The sequence below is a fragment of the Acipenser ruthenus genome, chromosome 21 (genome assembly GCF_902713425.1).
Source record: "Acipenser ruthenus chromosome 21, fAciRut3.2 maternal haplotype, whole genome shotgun sequence".
NCBI classification, from domain to species: domain Eukaryota; kingdom Metazoa; phylum Chordata; class Actinopteri; order Acipenseriformes; family Acipenseridae; genus Acipenser; species Acipenser ruthenus.
Window position 1 is genome coordinate 23,200,356 of NC_081209.1, and position 19,245 is coordinate 23,219,600.

Consider the following 19,245-nt stretch of genomic DNA (forward strand, 5'->3'; position numbering starts at 1 on the left):
TAGCCCTCAATCTAAAACTTCAGTGGTACTGAACAAATTTTCAATGGATTTTCCAGACATTAGAAAAGATGATCTGCCTGCTCCCTCTGGTGGTAGTAGCATGGCAAGTACATTGGTATTTAAAATACAGTATTGGCTACAGTCCAATCACCAGATTTGCACTTACTACATTTAAAAAGATAGTGTCCAAATCAGATCACTGTCATGTAATTTATAAAAATTATTAAATTATTAATCTCATTAAAAAACAACAACATCCAGTACGACTTCTATGAATGGTGAGCAATAACATGTGAAACTTTTGTGGTGACAAAACTCAGGTCCTTTCAAAAAACCGTTTACTTTTCAAGACCATTAGTACAGTAAACTCTCATTCAGTTTTAAAACACACACAAACTACCCGCAACGACCACTCCTGAAGATGCTCTCCCGGGAACAATAGCCACGCCTTCTTATACAGGCTTTAAAACACCGGTAGGATCTGTTTCACCAATCAGCAGCCTAGGCTCTTCCCGCTGTCTCGGGCGCCAGCTTTCAAACAACGGCTCGAGCCGAAACCACTGGCGTCGCAACCAAACTACCCTCTGCACCCTCCGCACTTCACAGTTAACCACGCCTTGCTTAAATATCCATTGGCGGGCACACAACTACATGCCAGAATCCTTGTCTTGATTGGCCAGTTTCGCTGTCAGTTACAGACTTTTTAATTGTATGGTTGGTTGTCTGAAGAAGGTTCGGGGTTGCTATGTGTGTAGTATAAAATGGTACGTCTACGCGCTGAAATGGTTTGCTGAAGTTTTAAATATATATTTTTATATAGTGAGTTTGGGGTAGAATATGAAAGGACTACAATATAGCATTATTCAATCTGAATTATTGGTAAGCCTGTTTTCATATGTGTACTTATTGTTATTTTCATTACCTCTGTGTGTGCTGTATATGTATGTGACTACATTATGTACAGTATTTATGTGCTTTTTTAAGTACTTTTTTTAAAAAAAAGCGGTACAATGGAAGTTTAGTTTCTCAACTGGATTTTAACGTACTTTACATACGTAGTTGGTACATTTACGTGTACTAATACATCGCCAGTATGTCTGTGCTACCTGTGTGTATATCACCCGTATGTCTAGGCTACCTGTGTGTGCTAATGTATAATTAATGTAATAATATACAGTACAATTCATTATTTCCAGAGTAGTTATGGCATGCAAGTCAAAGTAAATTGTTAGTAAAGTACGATGTAAAATACCGTCGTTAGCTTTATACTCCAGTGTGAAATGTGCACAATGTTTTGCTGGTACTGCAAATTATAATTGCACTTCATTGTCCCTTCCTCCTAAATTTGGTGCCTCAGAAAATGAGCAAAGCATGCGTAATGAAATATAAGTGAAGGTGTGGTTTGTTATATTTTGAGCATACCTGTTCATTTCATTATGTGGTACTAAACCTATTCTGGTATGTGTTCATCAGTCCCATCCCAGGGCTCAATTAATGCTGTTACTTTGCTTTGGGGTAGGTTTTTACCAGTATTTGCACCTGCCACATATAGTACATGCTGTCTGTTTTTGCAGGCTTGAACTGAAGAATTGATAACACACATCTGTGAAACATGTCAATAGACTTTGACAGCGCGGACCTACAAACTCAGCATGAAGAAGAAGAATATGACAGAGAAGACTATGCCAGAGAACAGGAGGTAGTGTATGGCTTTCAAAAGATTACTTTTATGTTATGCAATGCAACTACAGTGTTGTTGTCTGAGCTTTATTTCTGTACTTGCTGGCTGGTACACTGTTTATAAAACAAGTGTTATGCTGTACTGAAATGCTTTGTAAGATGGAGCAGTACATACAGATATTTGGACTTTAAGTTGTAAGTAATTGGAAAGATGTTTCCAGGTATGGTACCGTTTTCATCCCTCTCTATGCAGGATTATTCCATCTGGGCCACAAACTAGGAACACGGAATAAACTGAAGTTAATATCTCACTGTGCCCACATGATGGCGCTGTTGAGCAGGTTTTATCTTTGTATTGTTAACTGTTGCTGCTGACTCATCAGGAGACAGGAAATAACTGCTTAAACTTTGACTAATATTGGCTCTGAGTAGTCTTTTTTTGTGGCAGTTTCAACACTCCTCTTTTAATAAAAAGCATAATTTATTGAAACAATTGCTAGTGTGTTGCAGGTATTTTATATAGTGTGTCACTGATGGATTTATTTAAATTAAATATAAAAATAATATGAGGGACTTGCAGTTAATATTTCTTAAACCACACAATCACAAAAAAGACTTGCTTATTGTCCCTGTTCTCTTGAGTTTATAAAAGTCATCTATGTTTGGTTAGGGGCAAATTACTACTGTACATCTGCACTTATGGTTAGCATTACAGTTAACATGGCTTTACTATGGTACTCTTTTTGAGAAAACAGAATTATAATTTTGCATACGCTCTAGAAAACAAGTACAGCCTACTAAATAATACAATAGGTCCTCAAACCTATGTAGAGTGGGGGTTGTGTGTTAAGTGTAAAAGTGCAAATGGTGAATGCAAGTACAGTCTCCAACCAATCAGGCTTTCAATCACTGATTTGATTATTTCGCAGTTCGTTGGGTAAAGCGTTGTGTGCGTGTATGTGTACAGGTGAAGGAGATACCCAGTCTCAGGTGTGGCACTGATTAACCTGAAAGTTTCAACATTCTTTCTCATTTGCCTCTCACTGGGTGTGTTAGACACACACAGGTGGATTGGGGCTATGTTTTGTACTAGTTTAGGCTTCACTATAAATGTTTCAGACTGATAATGCATGTCATTTTAACAATTTTGTAGACTTTGGTTGTCCATCTGGTAAAATTAGTTTGGGAGGAGGAAAAGGAAAATGAGTTTGAAAACGTGCACGATGCAAGGTTATGGGAATAATGCTTTCTCTTGTCTTTGGAACTGAATATTTTGCAATCAAGGGCTACAAGCAGAGTAAAACCAAAGCAATATGAAACTTTGTTTGAAATTTTGGCACAATGACACTTTATTTTACTCTGTTCTTAGTCAATTATGTTGTTGAAAGTTTAAAAAACTAAAGGTGACCTACGGAGCAATATATATATATATATATATATATATATATATATATATATATATATATATATATATATATATAGTGATGCACAATTGCTGTTTCTGCTCTAGCAAATGTGTAGAAGCTGCTCTTTTTGTATAGCATAGTGTCAAATACGTGCATTGTGTGTATATACCCGATCTAATAAAGTAAAACAATGGCATGTACATATTGCGGATTGTGGAAACCAATACCAGATGAGCTGAAGGAAAGTGTACAGTACATTCAAGAATATTTATTTAAAGTAAGAAGAACCAGCTAAGCTGCTGAGACATTCAAAACCTAAACTGAAAATGATAGTTACAATACATGTACAATATGACTGAGTATGAGATTAATGGTAATGATAATATGTATGTTTTTGATCTGTTAGCTATTTGTGGGCTTGGGTTAGACCTCCATGTGGGTTTATGCTGTAATTGTACCCATGCCACAATCCCAAAGCATTGCTCCATGTGGGTTTATGCTGTAATTGTACCCATGCCACAATCTCAAAGCATTAAAAAGGTTGAGATATTGAATAACTTACTCTACAGCAGTGTGTTTGTGGAATAAATGTATATAATAAATTGAACATATTGGCATTCTATTTAGCTATGTACTCACATGGAGTACATGTTTATGTACTTTCAAAATGTTTTCTTAAATTTTGATGAATCAGTGTGTGTGTGTGTGTGTGTGTGTGTGTGTTTTTTTTTTTTGTCCTTGCATCATAGCTGCACAAGTTGTTGACTGATCTTCCTGATGATATGCTGGAGGACAGCAGAGATGTGTCCTCTCCAGAGCTTAATTATTCTGGTTGCAGTGCAAACGGGACCTCGGGCAGGTAAGGAAATTTCACATATGAAGGCTGAGCCAACTATGGGGACACAACTCGCAATATCAATACTGCACTTTGCTCTGAACGAGCATGGATTTCTACTCTTCAATATGATTCTTGGGTAGTGTTTACAAGATTCTTCCATAGTTTATTCTTCTTTGTACTCTGCTTTATCAGAAACATTGTTGGCTTACCATGTAGTGAACATTGCATAAAGTAGTTTTACCTGCACTCTTTCTCTCTCTTTAAAACTTTGCTGCAGCAACAGGGGAGTATGATTGCCTCAAGTGTCTGTTTCCAATGTGTTTGAATTGGAAAGTTAAAAACAGAACTATTGGTTATCGATGAGGGCTGTTGTGTCTGCAACCGGGATGGTATCTTTTCCAAATTGAATATTTACACCTTTTTTTTTTTCTTTTAATAGACCTCCACAAACATGGGATTTGAATAATCGTCAAGGAGTAATTAACACTGGAGGAGTGGTAAGTTAAAAGTTTTTTTGTTTGTTTGTTTTTTGTTTTAAACAAATCTTAATTTATCCAAAAGCACCCATCTGCAAAATGTTGATTGTTCTGCTTTTCAATATAAATAAATTATACTTTAATTATTTAGGGGGGTTTCAAAGTTTTACAAATGCACTGTTTAAATGCAGCAGTGATCTTGCTTGTTTAATTATATTGAATTGTCTAATTCAGAACAGAAATAGGAAATATGCTTCTATACAACTTGAACAAGAAACAGGAAAACCTGTATGTATGCAGAAAGAAAATGATCTGCTGCTGAATAAATAACATCTTTACTGCATGTCAAAAACATTTGTATTTAGTCTAATTGTAAGCCCAATGATTGTAATATTTTCAACCTCTATCTGCTTTTCTTTTGAGGATTATGAGGATGGCTACATTCAGGACCAGTACCATGAAGAATACTTTAATAGGAATGATAATGAGCATGTTAATGGACATGTTAATCATGCTGAGCCGCATGGTAACGGATGGAGTGAGCAGCAGGAAGGGGAAGATGCACACGGGTATATGTATAACCACATGGGTTATGAGTACCTCAACACAGATGCTCAAGATGATGCTGGTAGCAAGGATTACAGTATAGATGAAAGATGTGAACAAGATCCATATGTCCAAACCAATCCATATCACCCTCCTGGAACATACCAACAACATACTGAAGGACCCTGGGAAGAGTATAATCATGATGATCAAAATGTTCAGAGACAGCAGTATCAGGTGTGTTTTCTTGGATTAGAAAATGTTTGATCAAAAGGATATTTTTTTATTATTTGGTGTGGAAATGGATTGTTTTCCCCTGAAAGAAGTTTCTTAACCTAATTAATTATGAGTTCATTCATATCTCTAACTTATGTGTAAACTTTGCTTCTGTAAACAGTCTTTTCAATTCAAAAGCATATCTAAGGAAATGAACTGAAGTTCTCAATTGTTGACTGAGAAAAGAGCTGGCAGTAGCCACAGTGCTGATTTAAGGGATCATCTGCAAATTATAATTAGAATGGAACATTTAGATAACTGAGAAAGTAAAAAAAAAAAAAACTATGGGGAAGGTGAGAAGTCTGTTGGTGCAAATGACTAATTCATAGATATATATAAAAAAAAAAAGTGTAACCAGATTTAAAGAAAGTCACAAGTATAAGTTACCTGGTCTAAAGTTATTTTGTTTGAGATGATATTAAGATAGGCATTTTGATGTATGCCCTTTTAAAACTGCTTATATTATAATTATACTGTATCTTCTCCTTAAAACAGGGTTTTATTGCAACCAGCAATGTGGGTGACAAACCTATGGACGGCTACAAAGTCAACTATAACCGATATCTACCTGCAGCGCAGCCTAAAACCTTCAATGCCGAAGAAAACAACAAAGATGCCAAATGTGAACAGATGCAGATAGAGTTCTTGAATCCTGGTACAAGTGTGTGTTTTTATTTAATTTATTTATTTGTTTGTTTGTTTCATTGTTATTGAACATTATTTATCTTACAAATAGTATTGCTTTAAAAAATAAGACAACAAAAAAGATACCCTTACAGCATGTTTTAATAAATAAGAAAAGCTGGGTTGTATTGTGAACCTACAAAAACTACAGATGCACAAGCCTAAAATATATGTACACTTCTGGGTATACTGGTAGTTTGGTTGAAATATTGAATGAAAATAAGCATCCATATTTTCATTCGATGATGAGCATATTTCAAATTTTCTGTATTTCAAAAATTTAGATTCAACAGAATCCCAACAAATTGCACAGTTCCAGGTCCTCTACAAGGCTCGAGGAAGACAGCTTGAAGAACTTCAACAAAAGCTGGAAGACTGTAGCCGAGACATGAGATACCTTAATCACCAGCTTGCTATAGCAAAGGGTAGGTTTAGTCATTGGTCCCATCAATCCTGCTATCTTTAGAAAAATGTTCATGTTTTTTCAAAGTGAATTATGTCTTTCAATAAATATCCTCAAATATAATTCCCTGGACTGGTTTAAGTAAAAAGCATTGGAACAGAAATAATAGTTGTTCTGTTACAAAGGTGTGGTGATCATGTTCAGTACTGCATGAATCTCTTTTTGCTGCCAACCTTGAAAGCTGTTTTTAATCCTGTTATCTATTGTAAGGCAAAATTGTTGTAACCTTGAAAGAACATGTTTTGCAGATTTGGATCACAAAAGTAATTTGAAAAAAGTTTCCAGCATGTGTCTGAATACATTTTTTGTAGCTAGAAAAGAAAGAGGACAGTGTCTTACTGTTCTAAACTGTTGCAGTGCCAATATTGCTAAAGAATGGGAAAAATTCCAGCTGTTTTGACATTTGAACTAGGTACAGTATCGCATTGCAGTAGTATCTCTTTAAAGGTTAAGGTTACTACTGTTCTGAACATTTTAAATACCCAAGCCCCAATATTGTGGAGATAAGGCTGATGTGTGCCCTGTACACACAATAAATACCTACATGCCATAAAACCCAGACACGTGTAACGTTTTAACCACCTTTGCACTGCTAATGTGGCCACAGTATAATAGTTATTTTGTTTTAATTCTGTATGATTTATTTTTTTAGATGAAAAGGAGGGTTTGGCTCTTACCCTGCAAGAATCTGGAAAGCTAATTAAAGATGGAAAGGAAAAGGAGGTGCAGTTATCCGGGCAGATTAAAGCCTTGGAGTTTCAAGTTCAAACCTTAACTGCCAATGAAGAAAAGGTCAGTAATTTGAAACATTTAGGGCTGGTTTCACAGACCCTGAATAGCACAAGTGTTGGACTACCTTAAACTAGTGCTTTCATAAATAATATGGCAGCACTTTTTTATTGCTTTTTATGGTGGTATGGTGGTATGCAACAAATGTAGTTTGAGTGTTTGTATTTTGGTTATCTGCAGAATTTGGAAAAACAGAAGGCGGCAGAGGCAGCCCTGGACAGTATGCAGCAGCAGATGATGGAGCTCTGCCGTTCAGAATCTCTTACTCGAGCCAGGGAGCAACACGAGAGCATCCTTGCAGCTTTAAAGGAAAAGCATGAAGACAAAGTGTTGGCTTTGCAGCAGAAACTAGATGCACAGAGCCACGCCCTGGAAGAGCAGGTTAGAGAAGATAGATTCCAATGTAATGACTCAATTACTGTGTGATTTGTTTTTATTAATAATCATGCTGCATCTTTTTAATAGATCAGTTTAAGTATTTGTAACTGCATGCTGTGCAAACTGCAGTACACACCTCAAAGAGAAACCCTTGTTTCAAGTAAATCATTTTTGCAAAATTATTTGATCTCAGACACAGTTTATTGCATGTCAGGATTACCCTTCATACACTCATTAGTAATGTTTTAGAAACGTTCAATATAGATGGTATAATTAAATAAAATAAATGTTATGTGCTTTTTCTCTGCTAGAAAGAAACTTGTCATCGCCTTCGAGAACAGATAAAGCAACAAGAACGACAACAGGAAGAAGCCAAATTGGAGAAAGTTGAAATAATCAACAGACTCGCAAAGAGCTTGGAGGAAAGCCAGCAGCAGTGCACAAACCTGCTGCAGACAGGTTTGTACAATTGACAACCCCCATTAACATTTCTCTGGGTTATTTTATTTTAATCTTATTCTACACATTTCCCTATATTGCCTGTGATTTTGTTTTTATGGTCTATATAGACTGAAATATCATGCATCTTGTAGTACATCTTTGTGCTGTGATACTGAAGTAAATGTATTTATACTTTTGCATAATGAGTACTACCTTCATATAAATCATCTCCAATTTACATGCATTGTTATTTTGTCCCCTTTTTATAGGTACAGTGCAGGAGCTCAACCAACTGAGATTTCAGCTACAGCAAGCACAATCTGCTAAAAACATCAGTGACAGCATGAACAAGTCTTTGCAGGTCAGTATATATGCTTTACTAATCTAATGGAAATTTGCAAGTGTATTCTATGTCTGCTGCTTGATTTTTCTAAATTATCTAAGGAAGCATTTATGTAATCCTGTTTATAAAAATATTGATTTAATGTATGGGCTTATTTCAGGAAGAGCTTGGTGAATTAAAGGAACAAATAACTCTTTATGAATCTGCTGGTAAATTTGGAATTCTTTCTACTGATCCCTGTGGTGATTCAGAGGCCCCAATGTCTGATTCCTATGTGGAGCTGGGTATCAAGAACGTTAACTGGAAAAACACAAAATTTCACAGGTATTTTTCTCTGGAATGAATGCGTTTTCCTATACATGTCACCTTTCCCAGCATTTCTTTCTTGGTTATTCAGGATTTCTATGGTAAATGTCATTAACACCAGAACCATGTACAGATTGTCTCTATCACCCAAGGCCTGATTTATTGAAACAAACTTCCTTTTTTCTAATATTTAATGCAACATGAATACACAAGTCAATCAGATCAGTATCTAACATCAGAGGGCTTTGCTGGAGCTTATATTTTTGCAGTAATGTATGAGATGTATTATACAATGCTGATTCCTGTAATAAAACACATTCTTTATTGTGCAGAACAAGGTAAACCTTTCTTTCAAATGATTTAAATTGTTACATTACTTATGTTTCTCCTGTATAGAGGCTTATTGTCTTTGGTACAATACAATTTTTTTTTTCCCCCAGAACCTTATCTGTCGGAAGAACTGATAAGAGCATGTCCAAGGATGATATGATAATGGAACTTAAAGCTGAGCTGGAACGTTTCTTGGGCAGTTTTAAAGTCAAGAGACAAAAGATTACCCAGTTACAAGATGAACTCAAACAATCTCAGAGACAAATGCAAGAACTGAAAACTCAACTGGAGAAAGCTGAAAAGAATGCAAAAGATCATGAGGTGAGGCTCACCGAGGGCCAAATACTAGAAATAGTAAATCACAGGTTTGATGTTACATATGTAATAAATTATATATGTTTTGTTTTGTAGGTGAGAGAAAACGGTTTGGAAAAACAACTGGAAACATCAGTCACTGATAAGGCAGTGAAGGAGGAGGTGGAAAGACTTCAAAGGGAGAACCAAGCCTTGCAGCAGGTTATTGAGGTAAGAACACTCTTAACGTGCTATTGACTTCTTCAGTTAGTTGTTAACGATACGCAGTCTTTACAAGCGATGCATGTTTCTTTTTGTTGACTGACATTTCTGATGAGATACTGAGTGAAACTGTTTTGAATCCATAATATTTTTTGGGTGAAAAAGTTTTCTGGGTAGTGAAGATTAAGGTTTTACCTGGACCTACATTATTACAGGATTGCATCACAAAGGATTACATGCAATTTAAAACTTAAGTAACTCCTTAAGGATGTAATTTAATATAAATAAGCATGTTTTGAAAATGTTACAAATTGGATAATAACAATACATCCAGACACGCTGATTTGCTTCAACAGTTAATACTAGTTTTATTTTGTGGTCTCATTTATTAATGTTTTTCATTCTAGAAACTAAGACATCAGATCAAGGAACTGAGAAATAGCAGGGAGATGCTTAAATCGGCAAACCAGGAGCTGTGCACCGAAATGAGAAAGATGATGCAGGATTTCGACCAGGATAAGCAAGAGACCACTGAAAGGTAAACCTTAAATTTGAATAGTGTCCGCACCATACAGCACTGTGGAATCAGTGTTATGCTCTCAGGTGCTAATTGTTCTCTCTCTTTCTCACCTTATTTTTATTTTGAGATATGAAAAAACACACCAGCAGCACCGTGAGGATATTGTAAGTCATTTGCGTGGAGAGTTATTACAGGAGCATGCGCTTGAGAAAGAGCAGCTGACACAGCTTTATGAAGAAAAGATACATTATTTGGAGTAAGGGCTTTTATTTATTTTGAAAAACAAATATGCTTTTAATGTTAGCTTTGGTAAACTTTGATATTGATAAACAGGTGCAAGTTTTGTAACAGTAATTATTATTATTATTCCTGTGTGTGTGTCTGTTGGAGACTTTTGATTTAATGTAGATTTATTTATTATTTTTTTAGGTGATGTGAAAACTAGCCTAAACCTTTATTGTATTTTGTATAGGTTAAAACTATCTGATCTTAATCGGGAGATGGTTGGAGTACAAGAATGCTACATCACTGTCTGCAAAGAAAATAACTTATTGGAAGAAGATTTAAGAGGGAAACTGGAACAAGAGATGGCATTAAAAGAGAATGAGGTGACTTTTTTCAGATATTTTAAACAATGAAACCAGCTGTTCATTTAAAAAATGTTCCATCATTTTACAAGAGATTTTTATGTTGAACAAGTGATTTCAGTGGGTGTGAGCAGAACACAACTCCCCTGTTCCAGACCATTCCACAGTAAACATGTGGTGTTTAACTGGTCTAAAACACTGTCCAGCGTGGGTTAAGAGGAATAATACTTAGATTATAGATGTCGAGTGATGGATTGCCTTGCATTGTAACTTGTCTACCATGGTTTAACTAAAGGTGCAAGTGCATTTTGTTTTTAAAATTAACATTTGTCATCACTTCTGTCAGTTAAAGAAGCAGTTCTCTGAAGAAAATAAACATTCCTTAGAAAGTTTCAAGTCTGAATTGGAAGAAAAGCACAGGATCTTCAAAGCAACAACAAAGGACCAGTTGATGAAGGAGATGAAAGCTGATCTCAAACAGCAGGTTAATACACAGGTGGCATTAGCGAAAATTTCCTGGCAAGATGAGCAGAAGCAGGTCAGAAACCTAACATTTTTGTGGGAGATGGGGAGAGAATTGACAAAGACTTGAAGGACACAATACATTTTAGAAACAATCGCTGACGCAAATGATGGCTGTTTTTAAGCTAAGAACTTACTGAATGTTAGAGTTAAAGCACCCCATGGTGGTAGTCTTTATGGTATTGTCACCAGGCAGATTTCATTGTTCTAATGTTTTTCCACAGCAACAAAGCCAATTTAATATGTGTATTTATTGTGAATGAATCCAGAGGCTTTGTTTTTGTTCAGTTAATTGATAAGCAAAGTGTGTACACATTAAAATATCCTTGGTATTCTGTATAATGGAGACTAGTGCTCAAGACATGACAATTTTATTTGAATTTCAGGTGGAAGAAGCAGCCATTCTAAAAGCTGTGCACAAAGTCGAAGAGGAATGGAGCCAGCGGTTACAAAAATCTATCAACGATATAAAACATGAGCGTTTAACAGGTAAACGAGTGCAAGGTTGCCAGACAGAACAGTCTTCTGATGCAGGTGGAATTCCAGAAGAGGAAATGGAAGAAAAAATGAAAGCACAGAGACTGAAATTGCAACAAGAAGCAGAAGCGTGTCAAGCTATAGCTGTCAGGGAGGCTATGAAAAAAACACAAGGTGAACTGGAAAAGAAACACCAAGAAAATGTTGCAAAACAGGTAAAAATCCATCTTCATCAGAAAGGCAAGTTATTGCCTTCTGAAATGTCATGTACAGTAATGGGAGGCTTAAAAAAAGATAATGTTTTTTTGTCTTACTTTTCCATTGCAATTTGTAAGTGCACTTTCCAATCGAATGGCCTGAAAATGGAGAAATAATGATGGTAGCTTTTTGTAAGACTTTTTTAATGGATTTTTTTCTATTGATTTTGTTTTTAATTAAATGCAGGGTTTGTTCATTATTTGCATCTCTAAAGGTCAAATTTCTATGTGTATAAAATGTAAGGCCAATAATAGTTATTACTGATGTTAATATAAAGTAAACCTTGATGGTTTAGTAGTTTTCCACTATGAAAGGCTAACATTGTATTATGTTTCCTGTAGGTAGAAACAGCTGTGTCCAATGCTTATACTTGCTGGTGTAATGAGTTAAATGCCCTTCCAGAGTACAAAGCCAGTCTCCAATCAGAGAAAGAAAAGTGGGAGAAAGAACATGAACAGGATGTAGCCAAACGGGTAACAAATAGTAAACTAAGAATAGAATGGTTTGAGTGTCTTTTTTTTTTATTTTTTTATTTTTTTTATAATCTACACTAACTAAAATAATGTTTTGGAGATTTGTTTCTCCAAGCCATGAGTAAATTGTTTTTAATTATTTTACTTTTAAATATTTTTCAAATGTTTTCTTTGTCTGTCTGCCTTATTTTTTGTTGTTGCTGTTGCAGATATCAACAGTGCTCAAAGCAGCTGAAGAAAGATGGAAGAAAACCCACCTTAAAGAAATTGATAGGATGGAAGCAAGTGCTAAAAATACAGAAGAGAAGGCATTGTCTCTCCAGAGAAAATTAGACCATCAAAAGGAAGAGGAAGCTGCCCTCATAAAGGCAGAGTTGGCCAAGGCCCATGCACAGTGGAACAGGGAGAAACGAGAGGAAATTAACAAAATTCATGAAGCTAATGAAAAAGATTATCGAGCCTTTTTGGAAGAGCACCGTAGTAAATTAAATGAAGTGGTCACAGTAGCCAAGGAAGACTTTGAAAGGCAGAAAAAAGAATTGATAATCAGAAAAGAGACTGATTTCAAGCAGATTCTCGATAGAAAACAGAAAGAATGGTCAACACAGCAAGCGGTGAAAATTGAGAGAGAGAAACGTCAAAATGAGGATGAAATTCTCATTGAGCTTGAGGTTTTGCTTGGTGAAATCAAGGAGCTACTAGTTAAAGATCCTAATAGCCAGTCCCAAGCACCTGACAAATCATCAAGCACTCCAAAACAAGCACACAATCAGTACTTTGGAAAATTAAAAGCATGTTTGGTGTCGACATGCAAAGATGTTGTTTCCAAAGTGATGGATGTCTCCAAACAAGAATGGGAAAAGGTAGTGTGGTGTAACATATTCCATAGCTGCATTGACATTGGGGAGCTTGAAGGGTTTTTGCCCAACACAGCAAATTACACCAATTTGCAAATGTTTAGGCTCATGGATTTATTAATATACACAGAGTAGGTTTTGGAACAGTTTTGCGATTTTGTTCCCCAGGCATTATGAAGGAGCACACAATTTCATATTAATCAAACAAGTTGTCAGACGCTTTCATAGAAACAAACGTTCAAAATAACAGTATGTGCTGCAAGCTCTCATTCTTTATTGTCACAATTAGGTTCATTATAATAGCAAAAACTTTCAGTAAGTCTGATGTAAAGTGCATTATTTCCCTATTAGCTTTGTACCATTTTGCTCTGTGTTTTAGTTCAACTTCAACATCTCCTATTACCATGTAGAGCAGTCATTTTTTTTTGGTTAATACTGCAAGTACAGTATTTAAAAAAAAAAAAAAGGCATCCACTGCATTCTATGTGAAATACTTTTTTTTTTTTTTTTTAGAAAAGTGAAGAAAAGCTACGCTGTGCTCTAACAGAAGAGAAACTTCGTCATGAACAAGAAATGAAAGCAAAAGAAGAACTTGGAATTCATCATAATGGTATTAAGCACCCCTGTAGGGGAGTCTATGTATTTGTAAATTCATTTTTTTAAACTCTTAATATCTTATAGACCAAATGTTGCCACCTTAAAGCCTTGTATCTCAAAAACCAGTTCAGATACTGACGTCATACATGTAGATTTATATAAACACTGCTGCAATTGTAAACCTTGACATTAAGGCCATGCCGCTTTTTAGTGTAGGATTCCAACATATTTTATATTTGGTCCACAGCTGTAATATACAATTATCAAGTTTCAATATCAACATTTCAATATGCATGTTGCTCATTGTTTTAATCTCTGCCCATGTCTATGATGAATACCACACTCATTCACAACACAGATTGTCAATAACCCGGTTGCTTTTCATTATTGGCGTCCGGACATGCCCAGAGTTTATTAGTTATGTACAGTTTTCCAGGATCATCCTATTAAGATGGTGTCCTTGCCATATACGTCCGCGTGGGACACATGCAGGCCAGACCTGTCATTCAACATGCATACAATTAAACTATTAGTGAAGTTAAACTGATTTTAAAAGCACGTAGCGGGCTTAAATACGTTAAATTAAACACAGACTTTAGTATCCCCAAGGAGTCTGTTACATAAGGAAGGCATGATTTTGTTAATCGTTTACTTAGATTAACTCTTTTTAAAACAATTCATTTTTAATATACACAGCTTTTTTTATTCCTGTTTGAAATTTCTCATAGTTTCCAAAGACTTTGTGTAAGTAATATTGCAGTGGACCTGTTGTGTTAAAAATAATTGAATGCATTGACATTATGTTGCTTTTTTTTAATTCACAAATTAAAGGTCAAGAGCAAGAAAATGAACTGCTCTCCTGCAGTAAGCATTGCATTCAGAAGTTTGAAAAATCACAAAAACAATGTCATGATCTACGAAGAAACCTGGAGAAAGCTTGCAGGCAGCTTCAGCAGACTGTACGAGAGAACAAGGCTAATGTGCATAAAATAAAAGGTATTTCATTTTGAGAGGGGAATTAATTCATTTAGGGATGAATTCACTTGATATAAATGGCAACTTTTATCTAAATACCGCTGCAGTGTAAATGATTAATATAGCATCTCCTCCATGGAATTATACACATTGTTGGGGATGTTCATAACCATGGTACAAAAATGGCCCTGTTTTGGTAACTACAGTGGCTATATTTCCATTCACCACCAACGCACTCTAATCGTTTTAATCGATAGTATAAGTCGGGTGTACTTTATTGCTTTACAAAAATCTATTTAAAAATGAGACTTGTACTTTTCTCCCCCCCATCCCCCCCTCCCCCCGCAGCAGAGTATGAAGAGACCATTAAAGAAAGGGAAGAAGGTTTAAGAAGACTTCAAAAAGTGAAGGCATCTGGGAAAACTGCAACCACTGGGTATGTATCCCTTCGATTCATTTGGAAGTTAGTTATGGTTCTTGGTTAATGGTTTACTGTTAAAATGGAGGTTAATTGGCTCCATAAAGCAGAAGTCAATTTCTCTCTCTGGTTTTTCAGTTGTTTATGTGTAAGTTGTAACAGGTGTGTGTTACGTTTTTTGTTTTGTTGTTTACACCTTTTAAGGTCACAAACCGAAGACAAGTCTGAGCCCTGCATTCAAGAAGGGTTAGAAGAAATCCGGGAACAATATTTGAGAGCTGTTTGCAAAATTAGAGGTACATTTTTAATGCCTATTTTTATGAGTATAAGCAAGAGATTTAATATGAAGAGGAGTGTTTGATAGTTAAACTAGTGTCGTTAAAAAAGAAAATACACAATGTAGTACAATAGTCCTGATCCAGGTAGAGAAGCTATTCCGATCATTAGAGACTCCCACATTAATGTTGACACTTACAAATACCCCTGTAAGGTTTTCAGCAGTTTCAAAAAAGTGCAAATTGTATTAAGTATTTAAGTCTGTTAACATCATCATAGCAATGAGGTTCAGGAGAGTGCAGAAATTATATGCACCTGCATGTGGGATCAAATTATCCTTTTATAGAAAGGATATCTGCTAAAACAGACACCAAACCACACACACAACTTGATTTTAAGATACACCTTTCGGTCTATATTGACCTAAATGAATGAATGTTTTGGCAGCCTACAGAAAAAAAAGATTGATGGTTACAACAAAAAGGACCTGCAACAGAAATATGGTGGAAGCTTATGTAGAGTGTTTAATATACTTATTTTTTTTTTTTCCAGCCTGTAATTTGTTACATGTGTCATTGGCCGGGATATATGCATCACTGACATGTTAGACAATTATTCTATTTTGGTTTGTTTCAACAGGGGACATGCTTCGGTATATCCAAGAAAGCAAGGCGAGAGCAGCTGAAATGATAAGAGTGGAAGTATTAAGGGAGCGACAAGAAACTGCTCGGAAAATGCGAACATACTATTTGACCTGTTTGCAGCAACTGTTGGAAGATGGTGGAAAGAAAGAAGGGTAAAGATTACAAATTTCACTATGTCTGCTTTAATTGTATTGTCTTGTATATAAACACGTAACTCCATGCAAAGTAAAAATGTCGTCTTTTTTTTTTTCCTTCAGTGCTGAAAAGAAAATTATGAATGCTGCTAGCAAACTAGCTGCAATGGCAAAAGTGTTGGAAACGCCTGCTCATAATAGAAAGTACAATAAAAAGGATGTTGTGACAGGTGTGTATTAATGTTTACTGTATTGTTCAGTAGTTTTTGTATGTATTTTTGGGGGTTTAAAATAGTCAAATGTTTCTTTTGTATCTTGTTTATTTTCCCTAAAACTCAGTTAATTTAATACATGTTTGATTCTATATTGAACATTGACTGGTAATTTCTTGTTGCAATGCTACAGATACATCTGGCAAAATATATTACAGTACCAGGAGAAAGAGGTTAACTGTACTGGGTCTACTGCAAGTCACCACATTGCCAGTAACACTGCCCATGTATAGTATACTCTAGGTGGACAGTTGCCAGATATGTTTCTGATGCAAGGTCTGTGCTTCCATTGTAGAACTGGTGAGAATGTGATTGCCAACTCTCTGCCCAACAGTAGACAAACTGTTAACATGGCCAGTCAAGAAAGGAACTATGTATAAGTTGTTTGTGACATCTTTGGCTTGATTTTTTTTGTTTTTAGGAACACGTGTGTTTTTTTTTTTTCTTCTTAGTGTTTAATGATTTTTTCATTTTTTTCTTTTATGAACAAACACCATTTTATACAAGCAGGTTCTGTAAGAAGATCTGAATCTGCTGCAGTGAACACCAAAATCTTTGAGGAAAACACTCTCTGTGCTCTGTTAGACCACAAACCAAAACACTCTGCAAGCAAATTACCAAGCATGGATACTGATCAACCAAACGCCCAGGCTGCTGATAAGGACACATTGCATAGCCATTTTGTACAATGTGGTAATGTTACAGCCACAGAAATAAATGTTTCCAAAGCTATCTCGGCAGAAGTTGAAAGGAATGATGTGCTTAGTGGTGTTGACCAAACAGGTGTATTTTCACATTTCAAAGATGTAAACAGAAAACTGTACAGTTCAGCTGGACAAAAAAGCAAGGACATTACTTGCAATTCTGCTGTCTACCATTCTCAAGTGAGTTTTGGCCATGCACATCTACTCAACACTGTTGATAGTTTTGGTGATACAGTATCCACACATGTAACTCTTAGAAATCAAAGCAAGGATATGGTGCCAAAGGGACTTGACCACTGCCAATCAGAAAACTGTTTTGCTGCTGAATCTATGAGCAGTCTGTTTGATGTTCAGGAAACCCCTGTTAGAGATGGTGGTCCAAATGATTGGAGTTCAGTAAGTTTAGGTACGAAACTGGAGAACAACCTTCCACCATCTCATTATTATGCTAATAAAACAGAACCCACAAGAAAGCACACCACAGATATACCTCCTTCTGTTTCATCTGTTTTCAATACTGATGATGTTTATACGTCTGGGACAGAGTTTGTAGCTGAATCTCATTCTGTCACTCCAAAATGTGTGCCAGATGTGCTCTCCAAGCCAAAATTAAAGACCTATCAAGACCCCAATGCAGTTGGACTCAACTTGCCTTTTACTAAAAAAAGAGAACCTATTCCAGGTTCTGAGAGAGAAAAGGTGTACAGATTGTATCCAAAGAATTTATTTTCAGAAGTAACAGCTGCTCAACAGGACAGTGGATTTGATAGTCCACTTCTGCAGAAATAACCATTAACAGTGCTAGAAGCTGATTCCCTTAAACAGTGATTGTTGCTGCAACAATTGTCATCTGTTAAATTAAATTGTATATAAACTAAATACATGAAGTAAGAATTATTCATTAACTAATATGTAGTGTGGATATCAATTTTGGACCTGTTTTGTATTAATTATTAGTGTTTACTGTCAGTTTGTTCAGGGTTTCCATTTTAAGTTTGTATATTTTCAGATTTGTTTTGTAATATGGCTTGCCGTGCACCTTTTTGTAAAAAAAAAAAAAAAACAAAAAAAAAAAACATTTATTTATTTATTTAATTTAATAAAAAAATAAAGATTTTAATATTTGTGTCATACATAATTTGGTTGTATTAATGTTTTGTTTTGGGTTTCTTTTAGTAGAAGTTTTTGGATTTTAATGAGATTATGGATAATATTGTGCAGACAAAGTAATTACTGACCAAATTCATAAAACAATGGATCATTAGACCATGATTTCCATTACACGAGAGTAGATTCAAAGAGAAAATGTAGGTTTAAAAGGCTAGAGAAGAAGCACCCTGTACTGTAAAAGTGCTGTTTTTAAACTTTAACATAACTGTTTTGATATTTTTATAAACGCATTTCATAAATCGGTATGTGCAGGGTCTGTAACCCAACAATCAACGAAATGTCCAATTTAGTAACATATTTGATAAGTGAAATATGTTATTTAAGTTTGAATATAACATATAAGTGTGTCCCACAGTGCTGATTTCTCTAATCTCCTTAAACTGAAAACGCCTAAGGAGAAGACTATGGGGAACTTTAATTTAATTTAAGATGATGTAAGCAGCTGACCATGGATATTCCTAATTGCTTTAGCAGTTACTAAATTGGGTGGATTAGAGTTTCCTTGCCTGACCTCTCTGAACACTACCGAGATGATACATGAAAACAATTTAAGGCGACTATTGGGGAGGACAGCTTTCCAAAAGAGGGTTATTTTGCTGTGTGGTTTTTATCTACTTTATTCACATTTTCCTGTTCTAATAATGCAATACATGTTTTTCTCTACGTCGTTTTAGTTACGTGATTTTCCTTGCACGTGTAGACTCCTACCTCCTCCTCCATAATCCATTGTTGAAGACATAATTATGAGGGTTGCCTTGCCCCTGTCATTATGCTGAGACATGCCTCTTCTTTGCCTCATACACGCTCTGCCAGCTCCAGGGAAACGGTGACAAGAAACGTTGCAGTGGGGTCTTAAAGTAGTTTAGCATCTATCTGCTATTTTAGATTT

The 19,245-nt window shown here is 35.6% G+C and overlaps 1 protein-coding gene across 5 annotated transcripts; it reads left to right on the plus strand.

Annotated features, from left to right (window-relative positions):
* Window positions 1–660: 660 nt before the first annotated feature.
* LOC117427870 (centrosomal protein of 152 kDa) lies at window positions 661–18,324 on the plus strand. Of its 5 annotated transcripts, none has more exons than XM_058995123.1 (28): window positions 661–879; window positions 1,575–1,699; window positions 3,836–3,945; window positions 4,364–4,421; window positions 4,824–5,183; window positions 5,718–5,883; window positions 6,191–6,331; window positions 7,022–7,161; window positions 7,339–7,539; window positions 7,848–7,995; window positions 8,247–8,338; window positions 8,481–8,644; window positions 9,067–9,277; window positions 9,368–9,481; window positions 9,880–10,010; window positions 10,120–10,248; window positions 10,465–10,600; window positions 10,926–11,117; window positions 11,488–11,793; window positions 12,178–12,309; window positions 12,519–13,172; window positions 13,680–13,776; window positions 14,595–14,759; window positions 15,090–15,174; window positions 15,361–15,452; window positions 16,072–16,228; window positions 16,334–16,440; window positions 16,993–18,324. In XM_058995123.1, exons 2-28 carry the CDS (start codon window positions 1,613–1,615, stop codon window positions 17,973–17,975), a joined length of 5,358 nt encoding a protein of 1,785 aa, XP_058851106.1. In that variant the 5' UTR covers window positions 661–879; window positions 1,575–1,612; the 3' UTR covers window positions 17,976–18,324. The 5 variants fall into 5 exon arrangements, with proteins under 5 accessions (XP_058851106.1, XP_058851108.1, XP_058851107.1 ...); XM_058995125.1 differs by having other exon boundaries at window positions 10,926–11,063; window positions 15,087–15,174; XM_058995124.1 differs by having other exon boundaries at window positions 5,718–5,877; window positions 15,087–15,174.
* Window positions 18,325–19,245: the final 921 nt, after the last annotated feature.

Coding starts and splice junctions, on each gene's coding strand:
- LOC117427870 (XM_058995122.1), top strand. CDS start 1,613: ATGTCAATAGACTTTGACAGCGCGGACCTACAAACTCAGCATGAAGAA. Junction 10,249..10,464: donor GAAAAGATACATTATTTGGA/GTAAGGGCTTTT, acceptor TATTTTGTATAG/GTTAAAACTATCTGATCTTA. Junction 13,173..13,679: donor CCAAACAAGAATGGGAAAAG/GTAGTGTGGTGT, acceptor TTTTTTTTTTAG/AAAAGTGAAGAAAAGCTACG.